Raw genomic sequence first — 20,953 nt, 5'->3', positions numbered from 1 at the left:
AACCACCAGGGCGAGACTCCCCAGCCCCACTCAGCCCTTCTCCACCCTCCTGAACCTCCATCCCTACCCCACCAGCAGCATCGCCCAGGCAGGCTCAGCAGACCCACCGGCCATCTCCCCAGCTGGCCCATGGCTTCTGTTGGCAGCACCACTTGTGTAGGCTGCCCCCCGGCACCCCAGGAAGACACAGTGCCTCCCTACCTCCTGCTCCCTCCTGTTCAAGCCCACTTCCTCCAGAACACCCCCTCCTCCGCCCCCCCCCCCCACCTCTCCCCTCTCCAGGCCTGCCTGGGCTTCCTCCTTCCAATCCTAGGTGCCTAGGATCTGCACTGCTGCTGATCACAGTCACCATGGCGCTGTGAAATGAGCTGGGTGTAGGCAGTCTTGGGCAAACTACGGCCCGCAGGCCGGATCCAGCTGTTCTATCCGGTTCTCTTGCTCTCCCCTCCGCTCCTTTACTTTGAATTTATATTAGTTCACACAAACACTCCATCCATGCTTTTGTTCCGGCCCTCCGGTCCAGTTTAAGAACCCATTGTGGCCCTCGAGTCTAAAAGTTTGCCCACCCCTGGTGTAGGGTGAGATGGGAAGCGATCTTGAATGGACCATGTATTCTCGGAGGAGCTGGGTGTGTCTTCAGGCTCGTCCCAGAGAGCTCATGCGTGGAAGGCCACTCCCACGTTCCACTGCGTCTACCTGTGATGTGTGACATCTACCTGAGGGCAGGGACAGGTGCTGCATTTACTGTTGCTCTCCGTGGCCTCTCCTCACCTCCCTGCTGCCCACACACAGCTCAGCACAGAGCCTGACACCAGCTGGGCTTCTGCGAGTATCTGTTGAATGAACACTTTGGCAGGAAACAGGTTTTTTTTGGACTCACCACTTCTAATTAGGGGATAGGTCTCTCTCCTCTTCCTAGCCATGAGACCAAGTGCATGCGCTGCTCTGGGGGTGATTCATACCCTCATGAATCGCCAGCTAACTTAGTGACGGGAATGACAAGTTTTCAGGCCAAATAGTGAGCCTTCTTTAGCATAGTGAGTTATGACAACCGTCAGAACACATGTCAGCCCTTTCAGTGGCCGTCGGGTGAATGTGCAGCTGTCTCCTCGGGCTTGAAAAAGACCTGCAATGCTGAGTCACTTTATTGGACAGATAGTTACTTATTGAGCACCTCGGTGGCCTGGCCCTGTTCTGGGCACCAGGGAATACAGTTGGGGGGGGGGGTGTCAAACCCTGGTCATTCCCTGCCTCCATTTAGTATATAGTCCACTGGGGGAGGAAGGCATTATTAATCAAACCACCCCATGAGCATTTCTTCACAATCATGATGGATGTTACCAAGGGCAGACTTGGTCATGTGCCTGTATCTGGCCTGGACTCAGAGAAGGATTTCCTGAGAAGATGAAGACTGGATCAGGGTCTAAAGAATGAACAGAGTTCATTGGGTTGGGCGGCAAGGAACATTCCCAACAAAGGGAACAACAGGACTGTAGCCAAGAGCACAAGGTCCGAGTGATGAAAGAGGATGAGGAACAGGGAAGGGGACCAGATACTGGACACGAGGCAGGACCGGCTGGGAGGGCTCTCGGGCCTGAGGATCATTTTGGTCCTTCTCCTGAGAACAATCAGACACAATTGGCTGGTATGGGAAGTGGACATGAGCAAACTTGGGTGTGAAATCTCTCTCTGGAGCTGTGTGGGGAACGGATTGGAGAGGCCTGAGAGGGAGGGTAGGGAAGCAGTTAGGAGGCAAAGAATGCAACATCAATGGGGCCAGTGAGCCAGCCCAGCAAATGGGGGTCCTGTTCCCAGTGAGGCTTCATAGGGTGAAGAGCCTGAAGCCAAAACCCAATACCAAGTTAATCCTCAAGGGCACCAGCTTGGCCAGCAGCCCAGGACATGTGCAGAGACCCCATCACTAACCCCCTGCTCACCCAGGTGCCATCTGAAAGCATTAGGGTATGGGACGCATCTGGGAGGTCTTGAGAAGATGAGGAAAGAGGACAAGGGCCTGCAACACTCAGGGGCCCAGAGGTCTTCCACATCTGTCATCTTCAGTAAACCCCACAATTCTGTGTAATAGGTATCAGTATTGCCCATTTTGTGGATAAGGAAATTAAGGCTCAGATGGGTCAGCTGACAGCCAGCATCACAGCATGAAATGGAACTGGATTCTCATCCCACCTCTGCTTCTCGTCAGCCTTGGGTGGGTCCTGATTTCTTTGCGGGACACCACACTTCTGCAGTCTTGGGGGAGCGGGGATACCACGGATCAGTATCGTGTGGGCCACAGCTAAGGCCCAGGAGGCTGACTCCAGTCCTCAGCCTCGGTCTTGGCTGGCACATCTTCCCCAATCACAGAACTAGGGGCCACAGCTCCCGTCCACCTGCCCTGGGCGCAGCCTGCTGCTGGAGAGGAGGGGGTGAATGTGCATTGATGTGCGGGGCGGGAGGTATGCCCTTTTGGTGCCTAGAGGGGGTGCCCTGCTCCCCAAGTGCCTGCTGCCTGGCCCAGCCCTGCTGACAAGGACGGAGACAGGAAGTGACCACAGGATGAATGCCGTGTGGGGAGGAGGAAGCAGACCAATGGGCAGAGAGGCCGAGCCCGCTGGACCCTCCCGTGGAGGAGGTGGCCTGGAGGAGGTGGATCACAGCTCAGCGTCAAAGGCCGGGCAGGCTTGCCAGGTGCAGGACGGGTGGCATTCTGCACACAGAGCTGGGTTGGACCCCAGCCCGCCCACACCCTTCGAGGTACCACTCTGTGCCAGTTACTTAACCCAGAAGAACAGCCCTCAGGCCTCAACTTCTTGAAGAACCGGCTGAAGAAGCGTGTGATGCTGCCATGGCCGCTCCCTGATAGACACTCAGGAAGCTCTAACTCCTGCCTCATGGCAGGGCTGGGGACGAGGGCTGGACGCCCCTGATGAGTTCCAGCAGAGTGAGGGCACATGACCGCGAGGCACAGTAGCCATATTTCAGGGGTGCAATAAAGAAGACCCTAGCCCTGACCGGTTTGGCTCAGTGGATAGAGCGTCGGCCTGCGGCCTGAAGGGTCCCGGGTTCGATTCCGGTCAAGGGCATGTACCTTGGTTGCGGGCACGTCCCCAGTAGGGGGTGTGCAGGAGGCAGCTGATCGATGTTTCTCTCTCATCGATGTTTCTGGCTCTCTGTCTCTCTCCCTTCCTCTCTGTAAAAAAATCAATAAAATATATTTTAAAAAAAAAGAAGACCCTACCCTTGGGGGGGGCGGGGGTTGTGTATGTGGGTTCATGAGCCAGAGAGATAGGCTTCTGACATTTGAGATCAAAGGGAACAGAGTGGACCTGAGCCAGGATGTGCCCCAGGGACTGTATTCCATGAGCATTGGGGAGGCAGCCCTCGAGGCTGAGCAGGGGCGGGGGGGGGGGGGGGGCGGGCGGCCCAAGAAGCCGCTTCTGTCCTTTGATCCCAGTGTGAACTCTAGTCCAGACTGATAACGGGCAGAAATCTGTTCTGAGGTCTGCAGGCTGCCCGCCTCAGCCAGGAGTGGGCCGTGGGCAGAGCCCAGGAGAGACCGTCGGCCTCACGGGCCTTGCTGCCACCCCTCCGGACCCCGCCCATCCGCGGTCACAGTGGGGCACAGCCCGGCTTGTGCAAACCTCCTGCCTCTGAAGGGCTAGGGGACCCGCATCCTCCATCAAAGCTCCTCCATCAAAGCTCCTCCACCAAAGTGCGGCAGGCTCCGGCGCCTGGGAGATGGAGAGATGCTAGATGTTGCAATGTCTTCTCTGAAGTTAGAACCGTTTCTGGGAAGCTGCGGTATACGGGCAGCAAGGTGGTGCAGAGGACAGACTGGGTGAGGGGAGGAAGTGCAGTGTCTGAGGCCGTCTCTTTTTCGTCGTTAATCCTCACCTGAGGATAGGATATTTTTCCATTGATTTTTAGAGAGTGGAAGGGAAGGGGAGAGAGAGAGAGAGAACCATGGATGTGAGAGACACATTGATTGGTTGCCTCCTGCATGTGCCCCGATCCGGCTGGGGATCAAGCCAGGGATCAAGCCTGCAACCGAGGCATGTGCCCTTGACTGGAATTGAACCCGGGAACCTTCAGTCTGCGGGCCAACGCTCTAGCCACTGAGCCACACCGGCGAGGGCTTGAGGCCATTTCTTGATGGAGCCACCAAACAGCCTCTGGGTCACCCGGGTCGGGGTCTGGCGTGCAGTCAGTGACACGATGCGTATTCAGCACCGGTGTCCCGGCTCATTCACCACCCTTAGAGGAAACAGCCTTTTAACACTCACAGCTGGATGGAAGTGCGGGGTTCGGGCCACTGGCTTTGGGGGGAGCTGGATGATTCGTGCAGAGTCTCCTATCGCGGCCTAGGGAGAGACAAGGACTGCAAGCATTTCCTGGGGGTTCTTCTGCGTGTTGGTGGGTTCCGAGTGAGGGGGTGCAGCACAGTGGGGAGAAGTCTAGACTTGTGTAAGCCCGGAAAGTCCCAGACTCTGAAACCATTCTTAAGCTCCGATGAAGAACAATGAATTGTCAGCAGCCTGCATATTAGGGTGGTGGGGGGAAACGCTACACTACTTTTTAGAAGTTTTATACTAAGAGCATTCCCATCACTCTTGTTTGCAGCTCTATGCACTTGTCACTTATCGTAGTCTATTTTATACTTATGTATGTAGTTGATTAATATCTGCTTCCCACCCCCCACCCCCCGACCTTAATGCTGTGTCTTTTTCTATTTTATTCAGCACCCAACACAGTGCGTGACAAAATTGCTTCTCAATATGTTGAGTAAAAAAGAATCCCCATTTTGGTAAATTTCTTGTAGTTCACACACAATGCCAGAAGGGGGCAATACACACAAAAGGCTGAGCATTTCCAGTGTTATAAGCCGATGGAAGCGAAGAATTACATAATGCAACAAATTCCTTTGCAGCACCACATTCTTAGGCTTCATCACATGTGGAATTGGGTTTGTCTCCTCAGCTAACACTCGATGAACAGCAGTAACAATATGTAGCAGAAAAGATCTCACCTGTCTGCATTTGCCTCCTGCCTCTGCCGCAGACAGACAGGAACCCACAAATGCCGTGACCTTGAAGCTGTCTCCTCGGCCACAGTACCGAGTGCCCAGCCGGAGGCCTGCTATGAGGACGAAATGAAATCACACACATCAGGAGTCTTAGAACCGAGCCCACTCCAGCGCTGTGTGACAAACACGGGAGCTTTCCAACCAGGGATGAGGCCGAGGAAAACCTTTCCCTCGCTCTCCGCCTCCTCTGTTCTGTGTGTTCTTATCCTCAGCAGGGCGGTGCTGCAGATCGACACGGGGGGAGAGAGCTAACTTAAGAGTTTGCTGGACCTTTCTGAGTCCACGTTGCCTTTTCCACACAGTGCAGTTGAGGATAAATGCTGGCCAGGAATATTGTGAGAGCTAATGACACAGCTCAGATCAGAGCAGTCACTGCAGAACCCCAGAGCCACACGTGGCTATCTGCATCGATGTGCAAATCAAACAAGGTCAAAACCTTCAGTTCTTCCATCACACGTGTAACATTTCAAGGGTTACAACGCCCCCATCCTCAATGCTCTCTGTGGGTTTTTTATTTTCCTAGTTTATTCCCAGCGCGCAACATAGTGGTTGACACATGGCTAGTGGCTATTATTTTGAACAGTGTGGTTTACAGAATGTTCCATCATCACAAGGAGTTCTGTGGCGCAGAGCTGGCTGGAATGTAATAGATGTGCCGTAAGTGGCGGCCGTTTGCAGCAGCAGCGTTGGTTACCCTCAGGTTGGCCCTGCAAGCGTTCCTTCCATGTGGTCATTCAACAAGATCATACTTAATCATACAAGATCATGGTCATTCAACAAGATCATACTTAATCATACAAGATCATGGTCATTTAACAAGATCATACTTAATCATACAAGATCATGGTCATTCAACAAGATCATATTTAATCATACAAGATCATGGTCATTCAACAAGATCATACTTAATCATACAAGATCATGGTCATTCAACAAGATCATACTTAATCATACAAGATCATGGTCATTCAACAAGATCATACTTAATCATACAAGATCATGGTCATTCAACAAGATCATATTTAATCATACAAGATCATGGTCATTCAACAAGATCATACTTAATCATACAAGATCATGGTCATTCAACAAGATCATACTTAATCATACAAGATCATCGTCATTCAACAAGATCATACTTAATCATACAAGATCATCGTCATTCAACAAGATCATACTCAGCACTTACCGTCTGCAGGCCTGTTCTTTGTGCTGTGGATACACTGGTGGGCAAACAGGCTTTGCACTCTGGGAATTTTAGTTCAGTAATAGTAAGTAAAGAATCCCCTCAATAAATAGGAATGACAGACGGTGCTAAACCTCTGTCCTAAAAACCCGCTTCTCTGTTACCAAGTACAAGTTCACGAGAATCACACCATCCCCCTGGGTTGTGTTGAGGACTCTAGAGACACTGAATGTGTAAACTGGTTGCAACTACGTTGGACGATGATTAGGAAGAACAGATCAAAAAGAAAGTAGTTCACTCATTCATTCACTAGGTAATGAGATGACTGTGGCTGGGGGATCCTCGATGGGAACTGGTCAGGGAAAGACAAAACACGATGAGAGGGTTGGGACTTTCAACCCCACCCCAGACCTCCAGGCAGGGAAGGGGGGCTGGAGACTGAGTTCCATCAGCAATGGCCGATGATTTTATCAGCAAAATTTAATGAAATTGTACAAAACCCCTTAAACTATAGAGGCCAGGAGCTCCCCGGTTGGTGAACACATAGAGGCACTGGGAAGCAGTGTGCCCAGAGGACATGGAACTCCATGCACCCTCCCACACCTTGTCCTATGCTCTCTGCTGTTGGACGCTTCCTGAGTTGTGCCCTTTATACCTTTATAAAAAACTGGTAATCCGCCCTGACCGGTTTGGCTCAGTGGATAGAGCGTCGGCCTGCGGACTGAAGGGTCCCGGGTTCGATTCCGGTCAAGGGCATGTACCTGGGTTGCAGGCACATCCCCAGTGGGAGGTGTGCAGGAGGCAGCTGATCGATGTTTCTCTCTCATCGATGTTTCTAACTATCTGTCCTCTCCCTTTCTGCTCTGTAAGAAATCAATAAAATATATTTTAAAAAATCAATAAAATGTATTTAAAAAAAACAACAAAAAACCTGGTAATCCTATATAATAAAAGGCTAATATGCAAATCAACCAAACGGTGGAGCGACTGGTCGCCATGATGCACACTGACCACCAGGACAGACACTCAACGCAGGAGCTGCCCCCTGGTGGTCAGTGCATTCCCACAGGGGGAGCACTGCTCAGCCAGATGCCAGGCTCAGGCCTGGAGAGCGCAGTGGCGGTGGCGGGAGCCTCTCCTGCCTCCACGGCAACGCTAAGGATGTCTGACTGCTGGCTTAGGCCCGACATCGCCCGAGGGCTCCTGGACTTCGAGAGGGTGCAGGCTGAGCTGAGGGGAGCCCCCCCGCACTGAGTGCACCAGGCCTCTAGTAGTAGATAAAGTGCCTTCCTGAATTCCGAGTCATTCTAGCAAATTTTCAAAGAAGGATGTTGAGGGAACCCCCAACTTTATAGCAGGTCTATCAGGGGTACAGGTGGCAACCTGGGACTTGTGACTGGTATCTCCAGTGGGGCCAGTCTTGTGGGACTGAGCCCTTGACCTGTGGGGTGTGCCCTAACTCTCGGCAGTTAATATCAGAATTGAATTGACTTCTAGGACACCCAGTTGGTGTCTAAAGAGTTGGAAAATTGGTTGTTGTGAGGGGTAAAAACAAAACAAAAACTCACATGTTTGGTGTCAGAAGTGTGAGTACAAAACAGTTCAGAGAACATAACGATCCAATTTACCTATTTAGAAATTTTCAAGTTCAAATTGCTTGGTTCAAAACTCAGCACCTAGAAACGTATCCTCAGGTGCCCGAGCTCTCGAGAGGCATGGGGGGGCGGGGGGAGAGGGGTGCAGCGGGAAAGAAGGGTGACCTTTTCCTCCACGGCGCCCCTCTTGGAAACCACCCGAAGCTTTAGGAAGACTGACTACTTATGGGCTCTAGCTCTTACCAGATAACACGACTGTTGTAAATTTCACCTTGGGTTCCCCCCTTAATTGCAAGGTCCGGATCTCTGTATCCCCAGCACCGAGGACAGGGCCTGGCAAGAGAAAGGGCACAACGGATTTTGATGAATGATGCGAATGAAGGACAGCATCAGTATGAAATGCGCAGGGAATGAGGGATCACGGGAGAGAGCTGTCCTTCACAGCCATGGAACCACACGCTGTTCGATGGGGGAAATGGCCGTCCAATGTTTGTTTTCTGAGATTAATCAAATGACCGCGTTGTTTCGTGCCACTACGTTTTGGGGTGAGGTGGTACACAGCAGTAGGAACCAGAATGGATCTTGGTGTCTGGACGTGGCTGCTACTGAAATTCAAACCTAAGCCGGCTCCCCCTCTCCCAGCAAGGCTGGTCCCTTCTCTGGGCCTCAGGTAAGGGGTTCTGATGTGGAAAAGCATCCTTTATCTCTGGAGGGAAATGTTCTGGCTTGCGTTGTGCTTCTAGGAGGAGGAAGAGTGGGCAGCAGGTCCCAGGTCAGCATGGACAGCGAGAGAGAAGCTGAGATTTCCAAAGGGAGACAGCCCCGAGTGGGCACGAAGCCAGCCATCTGTCCCACTAGCAAGTGGCAACTCTTGCAAAACATATCCTCAAGAATATGCTTTGAATTTGCTGTGTTTATTCATCCAGAAATACATATATACCTTTTCTGTTTTTAAATACAACGGGTTATTGGGGGGCGGGGGAGAGGAGAGTTTGAGGTTCATTTGCCTCTTTTCTACCCTCCACCTGGACAATGTCCTTTAGCTTTGCTGGACCAGACAGAGGGTCAGGTGTCAGATTCCCTGCTCTTTGTCCAGCTGTGGGCAAACTACGGCTCGCGGGCCAGATCCGGCCCGTTCGGCTGTTCTATCTGGCCCGCGGAGCCGAAAGAGCGGAGGGTTCTCTTGCTCTCCCCTCCGCTCCTTTACTTTGAATTTATATTAGTTCACACAAACACTCCAATTGTTCCGGCCCTCCGGTCCAGTTTAAGAACCCATTGTGGCCCTCGAGTCAAAAAGTTTGCCCACCCCTGGCTTGGACTCATGTCCGGGGCCGAGGCCACCTCCTGCTTCTGCTCGCCTGGCCGCTCCGGGCCTATGCTTCCTTCTCCTCCTAGTACCCATCGTCTCCCAAGGCACCCTTGCCAACGGGTGGCTCTGAGAAGTACCTCCTTCTATCTCTCAGAAGTAAGCCCAGTCATGTTCTATTTTTAATGGCTGTTAAATGTCTGTTCTACAAAAGGAAGGTCCCTGTAAAAGGCGGTTGGACACTGGGGCCTCAGCAGAGATGACAGCTGGCTGGGGTGGGAGCCAGCGGCGGGAGAGAGCAGGTCCGGGCAACTTCTCTGGGCTCATGGGCAGGACCAAGAAGTTCTCACGGAGGGGAATGTGGACATCCGCGTAGAACCCACCCCCCACCCCCCACCCCTGCGTGGGGAGAGGAGGCTGCTACCTGCCCAGTTCTCGTCCTTGTGGGAGTGACCAGAGAGGCCGCAGCTGAGGGCTGCTAGCTACACCCATTCAGGCCCCACCAGCCTCGCCCACGGGAAACAGCGAGGTGCTTGTGAGTGAGGTCACCCCCGCAGACAGCCCTCCCTGTGCCAGCGCCCTTGGCCTTGAGCTCGGGGCCAAGCTGCTGCTCAGACAGGCGAGCCCCTCCACCCCGCCCCCCGCCTGAGACCACCCGTGTGCTGCGGCCTGTCCGTCTCTAGGGGCTCAGACTCGGCCTAGAGGGGCTGGTGCTCTCCCTGCGGCCCCCTGACCCCCCCTGTTCCGCTTTGCAGTTCTTCCCTTACGGGGACGCCTCCAAGTTCGCCCAGCACGCCTTCCGCACCTTCGACAAGAACGGGGACGGCACCATCGACTTCCGAGAGTTCATCTGCGCCCTGTCCATCACGTCCAGGGGCAGCTTCGAGCAGAAGCTGAACTGGGCCTTCAACATGTACGACCTGGACGGCGACGGCAAGATCACGCGCGTGGAGATGCTGGAGATCATCGAGGTGAGCGCGGGCCCTCGGGGCGGCGGCCCGGGCTGCGGGGCACAGGGCAGAGCCCGGCTTCCTTCGGCATTGGTCTACCGCGGCTCCTTCCTCCCGGGAGCCCTGCTAGTGACATGCCAGGCCGGGGATTCTCCTACCCCGTCCCCCACGCCAGCGCAGGCGGGGCAAGTCCAGATCCGAGCAGCTGGCGCTGCCCAGAGGTGGCACTGAACCAGCCCCGCACACTCTGCGCTGACACACAGGAGCCTGCTTCCCCGCCAGGCTTAGCTCTGCTCGGCTGGGCTCGCCCTCTTCCCCACCCAGCTTCCCCGTGGGCAGGAGATGCCGTCGCGGCTCCTCCAATTGGCGTTGAAAAAAGACTTTACTGAGTCATAATTTATAGACCATAATTTCACCCATTTTAACGGCACAATTAAATGGTTTTTAGTAAACGTAGCAAAGTGCGCAGCCATCGCCATAATCCAGTTTTACGTGGTCATCCTCCCCCTCCCTACCAGTAGGCTGTTTGCCCACCTGTTGCCACCTCGGGACTCAGTAAAATACTGGCCTTCCGCACGTGTCATGTCACTGGAATCAAACAATGTAAGCATGTGGCCCTGTCTGTGGCTTCCTTTTTATCTGTGTTGTAGGATTTACATTCATTTTTAATGCTAAAATAGTATTCAATTGTATAAAGTATGTCACATGTGTTCATCTGTTTACCAATTGCTTCCACTTTTTGGCTACGACCTGCAAGTCTTTGTATACTAGTAGATGGGAATTTATTTCTTTAAGACACTTTTCTAAGAAAAACATTGTTTCTACCGAGGAAACTGCCCCCTTGAGAACTGTGTCTGACAAATGGAACAACTGGAGTCTTGTTGCTCTAGCTTTCATTTACGAATACAGTCCCCAATCCAGTTCTCCTTACACTGACTTCTTTCAGAGCTAAACGGTAGTGGTCCGTGTTGTGTGATTGTCTTAAGCGACTGTAAGTTCCTTATCAGTTGAGACCACATTTCATGTTTTCCCATTTCACCAAGGGCTGGGGCTTGCTGACCATTGCCTACACTTCAGACTCGGTGTTGAAAACAGAAGCCATAGTTTTCCTCCCTGACCGACCCCCACCCATGGTTCTTGATCTCATCACTGAGCTGCTCTTTCTACCCACTTCCTCCAGCCATAAACCTGGCAACCATCCCAAGTTCTTCTCTACCCAAGTGGTCCTGAGACTCACACATATCTGAGTGTATCACTCTCATATTTAAAGCACTTAAAGAGGTTTGGGGAGTAAACTGGAGTTGTTGATCCTATCATAGAACCTTCTGGTCTGCTTCTTGTTTTCTGCAGGCTATCTACAAAATGGTGGGCACTGTGATCATGATGAAAATGAATGAGGATGGCCTTACTCCTGAGCAGCGGGTAGACAAGATTTTCAGCAAGATGGATAAGAACAAAGACGACCAGATTACACTGGATGAATTCAAAGAAGCGGCCAAGAGCGACCCTTCCATTGTACTACTTCTGCAGTGTGACATTCAGAAATGAGCTGAGGTCAACGCTATGGACTGCTTAAGTTTCAATGTTCCATTCAATCTGCAGCTATCTCTCTCTCTCTCTCTCTCTCTCTCTCACACACACACACACACACACACACACACACACACACACACATTGCTTGGACTACCTATACATGGACTTGCTTCTTGTGTTTGAAACACTCGTGTGCATGAGAATGTCATTTGCTAATGAATTTTAAAAAGCATATATTATAAAACCACCTGCCACAATGTGATATGTGTAATATTATTTCATAACCAACCCTCCTTCTCCAAAGCCTGGCCAGAAATGTGCAGCAAAGAGTTCTATGACTTCTCATTCATGTTTTGCTAATGCTTGTGTCTCCTTGATTACATAATGTCAGTAGCACTGAGAACCCCTCACCGTCCCCCCTATGGTAATGTAACTTAATTACAAGCTGTGTCACCATTTTCCTGTAAAATAGTACTGGACAGACACACACCGGGGTTCTTGATTCTTCCATGTGGTCCACACACAAGAGCTTGTCTTACCAGTGAATATAAATGTACTACATTTGCATGCCTTTTAGGGTTGCCTTCACTCTTACCTCATTTGCATCCTACCAATCTGGAAAAAGCTGTTTTGGAAGTAATGCAGTATAAAACTTAAAAATCCTGATAAATAACTCATTAATTAAGTATATCTATATATATATACACACACACAAAGATATTATTTATTGAAAGTGACAAAAAGTGTATTGATTTCTGCTTGAGTTTTCAAAGGCTTCCGAAGAGGTGGCGATATAAGTCCCAAATAAATTTATAACATTTGACTTTTTCCCTGAATTCTTATTTCATAATTTTAGATGTGAAACAGATGTTCATAATTATCAAGGGTCAGCTAGCTACTACTTACCAAATCTAACCCTTCACCAGACAACTCTGGAATTCGAGGAATTAATGACAACAGAAGGGGAAAAGCAACCTTCCAACTTCATTCTGGCCCTCAAAAGAGGGACAATTTCATCTGGTGTGTAAACTTTACAGAAAACACAACTTTTTCATCCTTAAAAATGCTCGCGATATGAAAATAAAATGTATCTCAGTGTGACTCTGGTGCTAACAACACGTTGTTCCACACAAGCTGGGAGGGCACCTTCAGCAGGCTGGGAAGTGTCCTCTGAAAGAGGTCTTTCCAAACCAAAAGTACACTATCTGTTCTTTATCAGGATGGAACAACACCCTGACCTTCTTAGCCCCAGGAAGGAAGGCAGAAAAGATTCCATCAAGAGCTCTAATGGCTCGCTCGGATGGTGTGGCTCAGTGGTTGTTGAACATCGACCTACCAACCAAGAGGTTCCAGGTTGGATTCCAGGTCAGGGCACATGCTTGGGTTGTGGGCTCGATCCCCAGCAGGGGGTGTGCAGGAGGCAGATAATCGATGTGTCTCTCTCATCAATGTTTCTCTCTCTCTCAAACCAATAATTAAAATTAAAAACAAAGGACTCTGAAGGCAGGTTTGCATTTTCAGAACATGTCTAGGGCAGTTCAGTTCCTTCCTACAGTGCAGTCCAACAGAGCTTCCTTGGTGATGGGAACGTGCATGTCCCCACCAGCTACATGTGGCCAGTGTGACTGAGGACCTATTTTTCATTTTAATTATTTAACATTAATTTGCCACATGTAGGCAGTATAGTATCACAGTGCAGTGCTGTATTATTTCTTATTGAGTGCTTTTTGCTAAACACTCTTTTTCTTTGCCTTAGGATTATTAAATGAGACAGAGACCACTGCCTCATCATTTATCCCCTCAACAGAAACTGAGGCAAGCAAACCGAACCACAAACACCGATGAAACCAAACTTCCACCCCAAGTGCGATAGAATATCCTGGTGTCCTTAACCCATGAGCTAGGTGTGTCCCAAGTGGGGGCAGGAAGAGGTGGGAAAGGTTCAGTGAGTGCCCCCCATGCTCCCTCCCCAGAGTGAGGGGGGTGGGGTGGGGTGAGGAGCTGGGAAGGCCCCTTGGAAGGGCAGTTGGTTAAGTCAGGCTCTGGGCCGTGCCTTCCTAGCAATCTTCATGGACCTGCCACACACACACATACACACACACACACACACCACCCCCCGCGCGCGCCTACCTGCAACTGTGAGTCATGAAGCGATGAAGCAGTAGCCGAAGGAAGTGGGCCCTGTGGATATTCGGGACACTCACAGAAAACAAATTCTCCAGCAGACTGAGTGGTTCTTTTCATTAATTAAAGTAGAAACAAACGATGAGAATGTAATATTCTGGAAAAGCAGGACTAAATATAATCAGGGAATCAAAACGTTTATTTTCATTCTTACAAATTCTATAGAAATGAACCCAAATGAAACAGATATGTACATGTACATATGTACAAAATTTTACTTCTGAAAAAGAATCTATAAAAGTATATGGTTAAAAATAAAACAAAATGAAACAAATAAACAAACAAACTTAAAAGGATTTAAATCCAGTACTATGAAACTGATTTCTCCAAGGAAAGTAAGAGTAATTTTAAACTGCTGGTTGTGGCTGGTTTTCCAGGTTATTTACATATTTTATTGTGGTCATCTATACAAAGGAATCTCTTTTATTTCAGAATATCTTCAGTTCCATTTTATTACATCAAGTAGTCCTGAATTCTTTCCCCTTTACAGAGCTTTCACCACGAAGACAATCAACTTCCATTTTCTTCTTCCTCTTGACCCACGGGTCGGAAAGGCAGTGTCATCTGCCCTCTTTCAGGATCAGACATTCGAAGAATTCTAATCAGTTTACTCGATGGAAGTGAGCTAGAGGAAGTAAAATTAATTATTCACATTTCCAAGAAAACGTTTTCACATTACAAGAAAATTCTCCTCCTCCTCATGAAACTATAAATCTAAATGGCTGTTATCTGTTAACATATATTCACAGCAGGGGGGTATGGCTACTCTCTGAAGTTCCAGAAGAAATATGATTTGCAATAAGGAAATAATTTGTTTTCATTTAGAAAAATTAACTTCCTGCTAAATGCTATGGGTTTCCAGTTTGGCAGAAAAAGAAAATGAGGGAGATTTATATATCAATTATTCCTTACTCTTGTTCTTCTTGTCTAGCTGGAAAGGGGTTACCTGGTATTTCCAGTAACAAATTTAAATCCCCACCAAAGCGACCACTTTAGAGAGAATATGGGCTCTAAGCGACACGGAGCCTGGTCCCCGGCAGGCTCCCAGCGGAGGCTGACCAGGGCAGAGGAGCGCTCCCTGATGGGAAGGATGTAACTGACGGGGAAGGAGCCGAGCGCGGGGGATCATGCACGTCCCTTTAGTTCAGTGGAATGACTGCCACCGCTTCCCACTAGCTGGTTGTAACAAACAGAGGAGCAGAGTCAAACAGAAACAGTAATCACTCAAAAATCACATTCAGCTCAACTGGCTTCTGTTACGGAAGGGAGATGATACAAACAAGATTTTAAATATCTACACAGAAACATTACCTTAAATCTCCAGAACTGGGGTAGAGGCTAATTTTTCCTTTTAATGGCCATTTAAGCATTTGCACTTTAAAAATTGAGATTATAGCCCTAGCCGGTTTGCACAGTGGATAGGGCAGTGGTCGGCAAACTCATCAGTCAAAGAGCCAAATATCAACAGTACAACGACTGAAATTTCTTTGGAGAGCCAAATTTTTTAAACTTAAACTTCTTCTAACGCCACTTCTTCAAAATAGACTCTCCCAGGCCATGGTATTTTGTGGAAGAGCTACACTCAAGGGGCCAAAGAGCCGCATGTGGCTCGCGAGCCGCAGTTTGCCGACAACTGGGATAGAGCGTCAGCCTGTGGACTGAAGTGTCCCGGGTTCGATTCCGGTCAGGGGCACATGTCCGAGTTGCGGGCTCGATCCCCAGTTGGGGGGTGTGCAGGAGACAGCCGGTCAATGATTCTCTCTCATCATTGATGTTTCTATCTCTCCCTCTCCCTCCCTCTCTGAAATCAATAAAAACATATTTAAAAAATTTTTGAGAGTATAAAAGACTTCTCCCCATTTTATACACCTGACACACACATTCACAGCGGACTTAAAAGTTACCTCATGCTCTGAGGGGTAAGCAAGATGAACTGTCTGAAGCGCTGGGAATCTGCCATCTTGAGTATCATGTCCATTGCGATTCTCCGGTTCACCATGTCCTGGAGAACAAGCAGAAGTCAGGGTGGCGGCGTGTCAATCAAATTCCTGGGAACACAGGAATCTGCTGGCTACTGCAAACCTCTGGATTTTTACCCACGGATCATCCGTTACCTTCTCTCCGATGCCAAGCTTAGGGAAGGTAATGTCCAAAACTCTTAGGGAAAACAACTGAGTACCTCTCTCTCCCATGTAATTTCTGCGGCACATGTGTTTATCAGCATTCCAAAAACACCACGCACTGCTGCAGAATGAATCCAATTTGTTCAGTAACAGTCACTCAGGAGAACAGTATCAAAAGTGACTAGTGCAAACGTATCACGACTCTCAAACTTTCCCTCACTGATTAAGGTGCTTTAAAAACTCTGCCTGCCCCCTTCATCTTCTACAATTTGTGCAACGTGAACCAAGTTGAATTCACAGACCAATTTCTCAATTAAATCTTTAAAATAAAGAGCGGAGAGGAGAAACCAAGATGGCGGCATAGGTAAACACCTAGACTGCTGCCTCGCACAACAATTTCAAAACTACAACTAAAAGAACGGACACCATCCAGAACCACAGGAAAGCTGGCTGAGTGAAAATTCTACAACTAGAAGAAAAGAGAAAAGCTCACAGAGAATTGGAGGTACGGCAAAGGGGCTTTGTGCATGCAGAGAGGAAGGGCGGCTGAGAGCCTGGCTGACTTTCTCTGGCGGAAGGGGGAAGGAAGCCTCCGACCGCACTGAACCCCAGTTCTGACTGCACTGAACCCCAGTTCCGGGCGAACCCCTGGGGACCCACGCTCTTACGGGGGGAGTCTGGACTCTCGGGCGGAGACTCGAGCTGGGAAAGGCAGAAGTCTGAAGGCGCACGCGAGCCAGTGCGCACAAAGGCTGCGGAGGTTGCCACAGGCTTTCCCTAGTGGAAGGGAGTCAGAGGATCCTGACTGCACTGAGCCCCAGTTCTGACTGCAGTGAACCCCAGTTCCAGGCGAGCCCCTGGGGACCCACGCTCTTGTGGGGGGAGTCTGGACCTCGGGCGGAGACTCGGGAGTTGGGGAAGGCGGAGGACTGAAAGTGCGCACGCGCGCCAGTGCGCACAAAGGCTGCGGAGGTTGCCACAGACTTTCCCTAGTGGAAGGGAGTCAGAGGCTCCTGACGGCACTGAGCCCCAGTTCTGACTGCAGTGAACCCCAGTTCCAGGCGAGCCCCTGGGGACCCACGCTCTTGTGGGGGGAGTCTGGACTCTCAGGCGGAGACTCAAGCTGGGGAAGGCGGAGGACTGAAAGCGCCCATGCGCGCAAGGGCAAGACTGAGACTCCACCCCATCCAAGCTGAGCACAGAGGCTATTGCAATTTGGCAAGTCTAATCCTATAAGGCTGTCTCCAGCACCGAACTTCTCCCAGCATAGACACAGCTGATCCTTACAGCCAACTGGCCCGGAGGTCAATTCTTCCCAGTGATACCAACAACAATCAAGACTTAATTACAACAAGGCTGTACACACAGTCCACAAAGAGGTGCACCAAGAGTGTCCACCTCAGGTTAACTGGGGAAGCAGACCCACTGGGCCATATTGGAAACCTAGCACAAATATCTACCTTACCAACTCAGGGAATTAGTGAAAATGCGGGGTCAAAGAATCAGATCACAAACGAAAGAAATGGAGGAAAACAAACGACTGGATATAGAATTCAAAACCACGGTTATAAGACTTTTTAAGAACATCCTAGAAAAGGCCGATAAATATAACGAGACCCTCGAAGATATGAAAAAGGACCAACTAGAAATTAAACATACACTGACTGAAATAAAAATTATACAGAGACCCAGAAACAGAATAGAGGAACACAAGAATCAAGTCAAAGAACTGAAATACAAAGAAGCAAAAAACACTCAACCGAAAAAGCAAAAAGCAAAAAGCAAAAAAAAAAAAAATCCAAAAAGTTGAAGATAATGTAAGAAGACTCTGGGACAACTTCAAGCGTACCAACATCAGAATTATGGGGGTGCCAGAAGAAGAGAGAGAGCAAGATACTGAAAGCCTATTTGAAGAAATAATGACCGAAAACTTCCCCCACCTGGTGAAAGAAATAGACTTACAAGTCCAGGAAGCCCACAGAACCCCAAACAAAAGGAATCCAAAGAGGACCACACCAAGACACATCATAATTAAAATGCCAAGAGCAAAAGACAAAGAGAGAATATTAAAAGCAGCAAGAGAAAAACAGTTAATTACCTACAAGGGAGCACCCATACGACTGTCAGCTGACTTCTCAATAGAAACTATGCAGGCCAGACGGGAGTGGCAAGAAATTTTCAATGTGATGAATAGCAAGAACCTACAACCAAGATTACTCTACCCAGCAAAGCTATCATTCAGAATTGAAGGGCAGATAAAGAGCTTCATAGATAAGAAAAAGCTGAAGGAGTTCATCACCACCAAACCAGTATTATATGAAATGCTGAAAGGTATTCTTAAAGAAGAGGAAGAAGAAAAAAGTAAAGATAAAAATTATGAACAACAAATACATATCTATCAACAAGCGAACCTAAAAATCAAGTGAATTAAAAACCTGAGGAACAGAATAATCTGGTGAATATAATAGAATCAGGGGCATAGAAAGGGAGTGGACTGATAATTCTCAGGGGGAAAGGGGTATGGGGGTTCATGAAGAGAATGGACAAAAATCATACACCTATAGATGAGGACAGTGGCGGGGAGGTAAGGGCAGAAGGTGGGGTGGGAAATGGGTGGAGGGGAGCTATGGCGGGAAAAAGGAGAAATAATTGTAATAATCTGAATAAAGATTTAAAAAAAAAAAATAAAATAAAATAAAATAAAGAGCGCATCGGTGTATAGAAAAAGAATGTTTAGTTATAACAGGGTTTGAAATGAAATGAATTAAACTGTGCTTACATTTTCTGAGTTAAATAACAGAAAAGAAAAACAATCAAAGCAGCCCTCCCACCCCCGAGAGCTCCTGAGCGCTGGAAGCGAGACAGATGGAGGGTGCATTTTGAAGGCCTCCTGGAAACCACGTGTGCGTGCAGCCTGCTGGCTCAGAACATGGGCTTTGGAGGCAGACGGGGGACCCAATGCCGCCTACACTGCTCAATGGCTCGTAGGATACAAACTCCTCCATCAGGAATAGCTGCAAAGTAATCTCACGTAAAGTGAGCAAAAACAACCAGAGCTTGCCCAAATGGAATACTGTCCTTTCAGAACACCGCCCCGGTGTGGCCTATCATTTAATAACAAAGCTGTCAACGCACCACAAACATATTTATTTGCTTCCTTTGGATTGGTTCTCAGAACCTGGGTGCATTTTTCTGAATAATTTTAATGGGGCAAAATGCCATCCTGATTAAGACCCTCTAAGTTTCTGAAAGAGAAAGAAGTTGTCCTGAATTAAATATGACATAAGATGGGTCATAGGACTGGGCTGCAAAATGGTATTTGGGACAAAAACGATGCATGAAAGAACAACTGCCTTCTAAGACTGGTGAATTAGCTTCAAAGCCAATTCTCAGAGGAATTTCTAACTAATCATCAGCAATGATATGGGGGGGGGGGTGACACTTGAAAGATTACATCGCACTCACAAGTATAAATTCTGATTCATGAATAAGCATTTCTTAAATGCTTACTATGGGCTAGGCAGTAGAAGGCAGAACTATGACCTCAAAAAGACTGCAGTTTGGTGGGAGATTCGGACATCAGAGGGACAGCAGTGGAATGGAAAATACATACAGATAAAATGCTAGTGTAACAGTAGATGCAATACATAATATAAGATTATAACGAAGCGATGTGAGGGAGCGCTGAGGCATCTCCAACCCGCCTGCAGGTGGCAGCCAGGAGGCCACATAAAGGGGACATCTGAGCCAAGTCCTGAGAGGAGCAGGTGCGACACCGTGAAGAAGGGCACAACAAGCAGAGGCACAGGGTTTGGAAAACCGCCAGCACCAGGCCTCAGAGTCACCCTGAGTTACCCCACAGAATTAGCCTTCATCCCAACGGGACTATTAGCCAAGGCAGAGTTTTAAACAACTACGCGACCAAAACCCAGTTAGTTTTAGAAACACACACTGGGCAAAATGGTGAAGGAGGGGCTGCCGGAGCAGCCAGATGGAAGTAGGGATCTGGACACGAGGTGATTGCAATAGGTAAAAGCTGAGGAGGACGGGGACCAGGAAGAAGAGGGCAGGAATCAGATATTTTAAAAGAGGAACAGACAGGGGTCAGACTTAATGTGCAGGTGGAAGGAAGGATCGCAGATCAAGCTTCGCAGTTAGGTGACTGGGCTGGCACTGGCAATTTGCCACGACTGAAGGTAGAACACTGACAAGAAGGGAGAGGCTTGGGTGGAAGACATACTTGGTCTCAGACATGCTGAGTGTGAGATGCAGGTCGTTCACTAGATTATGTCTGACTGGTATTGGGCATATGGGCAAGAGGGATGTCAGGGAGATCTGAACGGTTCCCAAATGCAGGTAGTAGTTTGGGCAACTGTGTGTGGGGGAGGCGCTGGGGGGGGGGGGGGGGAGAAACGTATGGTGTCCAGGAAAATCAACAACAGTGTGAAAAATAAGCAACAAAGAAGAGCTCAAGCACTTAAGGGCAACAAATTGGGGGGGTGGGGGGTGGGGCAGCAGAACCAGGAGGGAGGAGGTGGAAACCAGCGGGAAGACACATTCGGAGGAGGAGGACAGGGCTGCGGTGCCAAATACTGAATGAGTTAAAGTAGGACTGGAAGTCCGTTTATGACTCGGCTAAACCAGTTTTCCCGAGCAGTCAGTCTAAACCAGGGGTGGGCAAACTTTTTGACTCGAGGGCCACAGTGGGTTCTTAAACTGGACCGGAGGGCCGGAACAAAAGCATGGATGGAGTGTTTGTGTGAACTAATATAAATTCAAAGTAAAGGAGCGGAGGGGAGAGCAAGAGAACCGGATAGAACAGCCGGATCCGGCCCGCGGGCCGTAGTTTGCCCACGGCTGGTAAACGCAGATGACTGGGTTTAGGAAAGAACAGGGCATGGAGAAGTACAGAGAATGATTCACAGATAATTTGGGAGAACTTATTCTGTGCACCAAGCAAGACCCCACGGGAGCCTCACTATGACCCAATGAG

At 49.1% G+C, this 20,953-nt stretch overlaps 2 protein-coding genes across 2 annotated transcripts in view; one reads left to right on the top strand and one right to left on the bottom strand.

The window, feature by feature from the left end:
* VSNL1 (visinin like 1) overlaps positions 1 to 12,481 on the top strand; it is a 68,239-nt gene extending 55,758 nt beyond the window's left edge. The window contains exons 3-4 of the mRNA XM_080682928.1: positions 9,926 to 10,141; positions 11,471 to 12,481. Of these exons, the coding sequence (XP_080539054.1) occupies positions 9,926 to 10,141; positions 11,471 to 11,668 (414 nt within the window). The 3' untranslated portion in view covers positions 11,669 to 12,481. The remainder of the gene's footprint in view (positions 1 to 9,925; positions 10,142 to 11,470) is intronic.
* Positions 12,482 to 13,957: 1,476 nt separating this feature from the next.
* Positions 13,958 to 20,953, bottom strand: part of SMC6 (structural maintenance of chromosomes 6) — a 59,506-nt gene continuing 52,510 nt past the window's right edge. Inside the window, exons 26-27 of the mRNA XM_080682927.1 lie at positions 15,742 to 15,839; positions 13,958 to 14,462 (exon numbers count right to left, since the gene is read on the bottom strand). Coding sequence (XP_080539053.1) covers positions 14,348 to 14,462; positions 15,742 to 15,839 — 213 coding nt within the window. The 3' untranslated portion in view covers positions 13,958 to 14,347. The remainder of the gene's footprint in view (positions 14,463 to 15,741; positions 15,840 to 20,953) is intronic.

Source organism: Plecotus auritus (assembly GCF_963455305.1).
Source record: "Plecotus auritus genome assembly, chromosome: 8".
In the NCBI taxonomy this organism is placed as follows: Eukaryota; Metazoa; Chordata; class Mammalia; order Chiroptera; family Vespertilionidae; genus Plecotus; species Plecotus auritus.
Note: the sequence above shows the minus strand (reverse complement) of the source record. Positions and strands in the feature narration are given on the sequence as shown.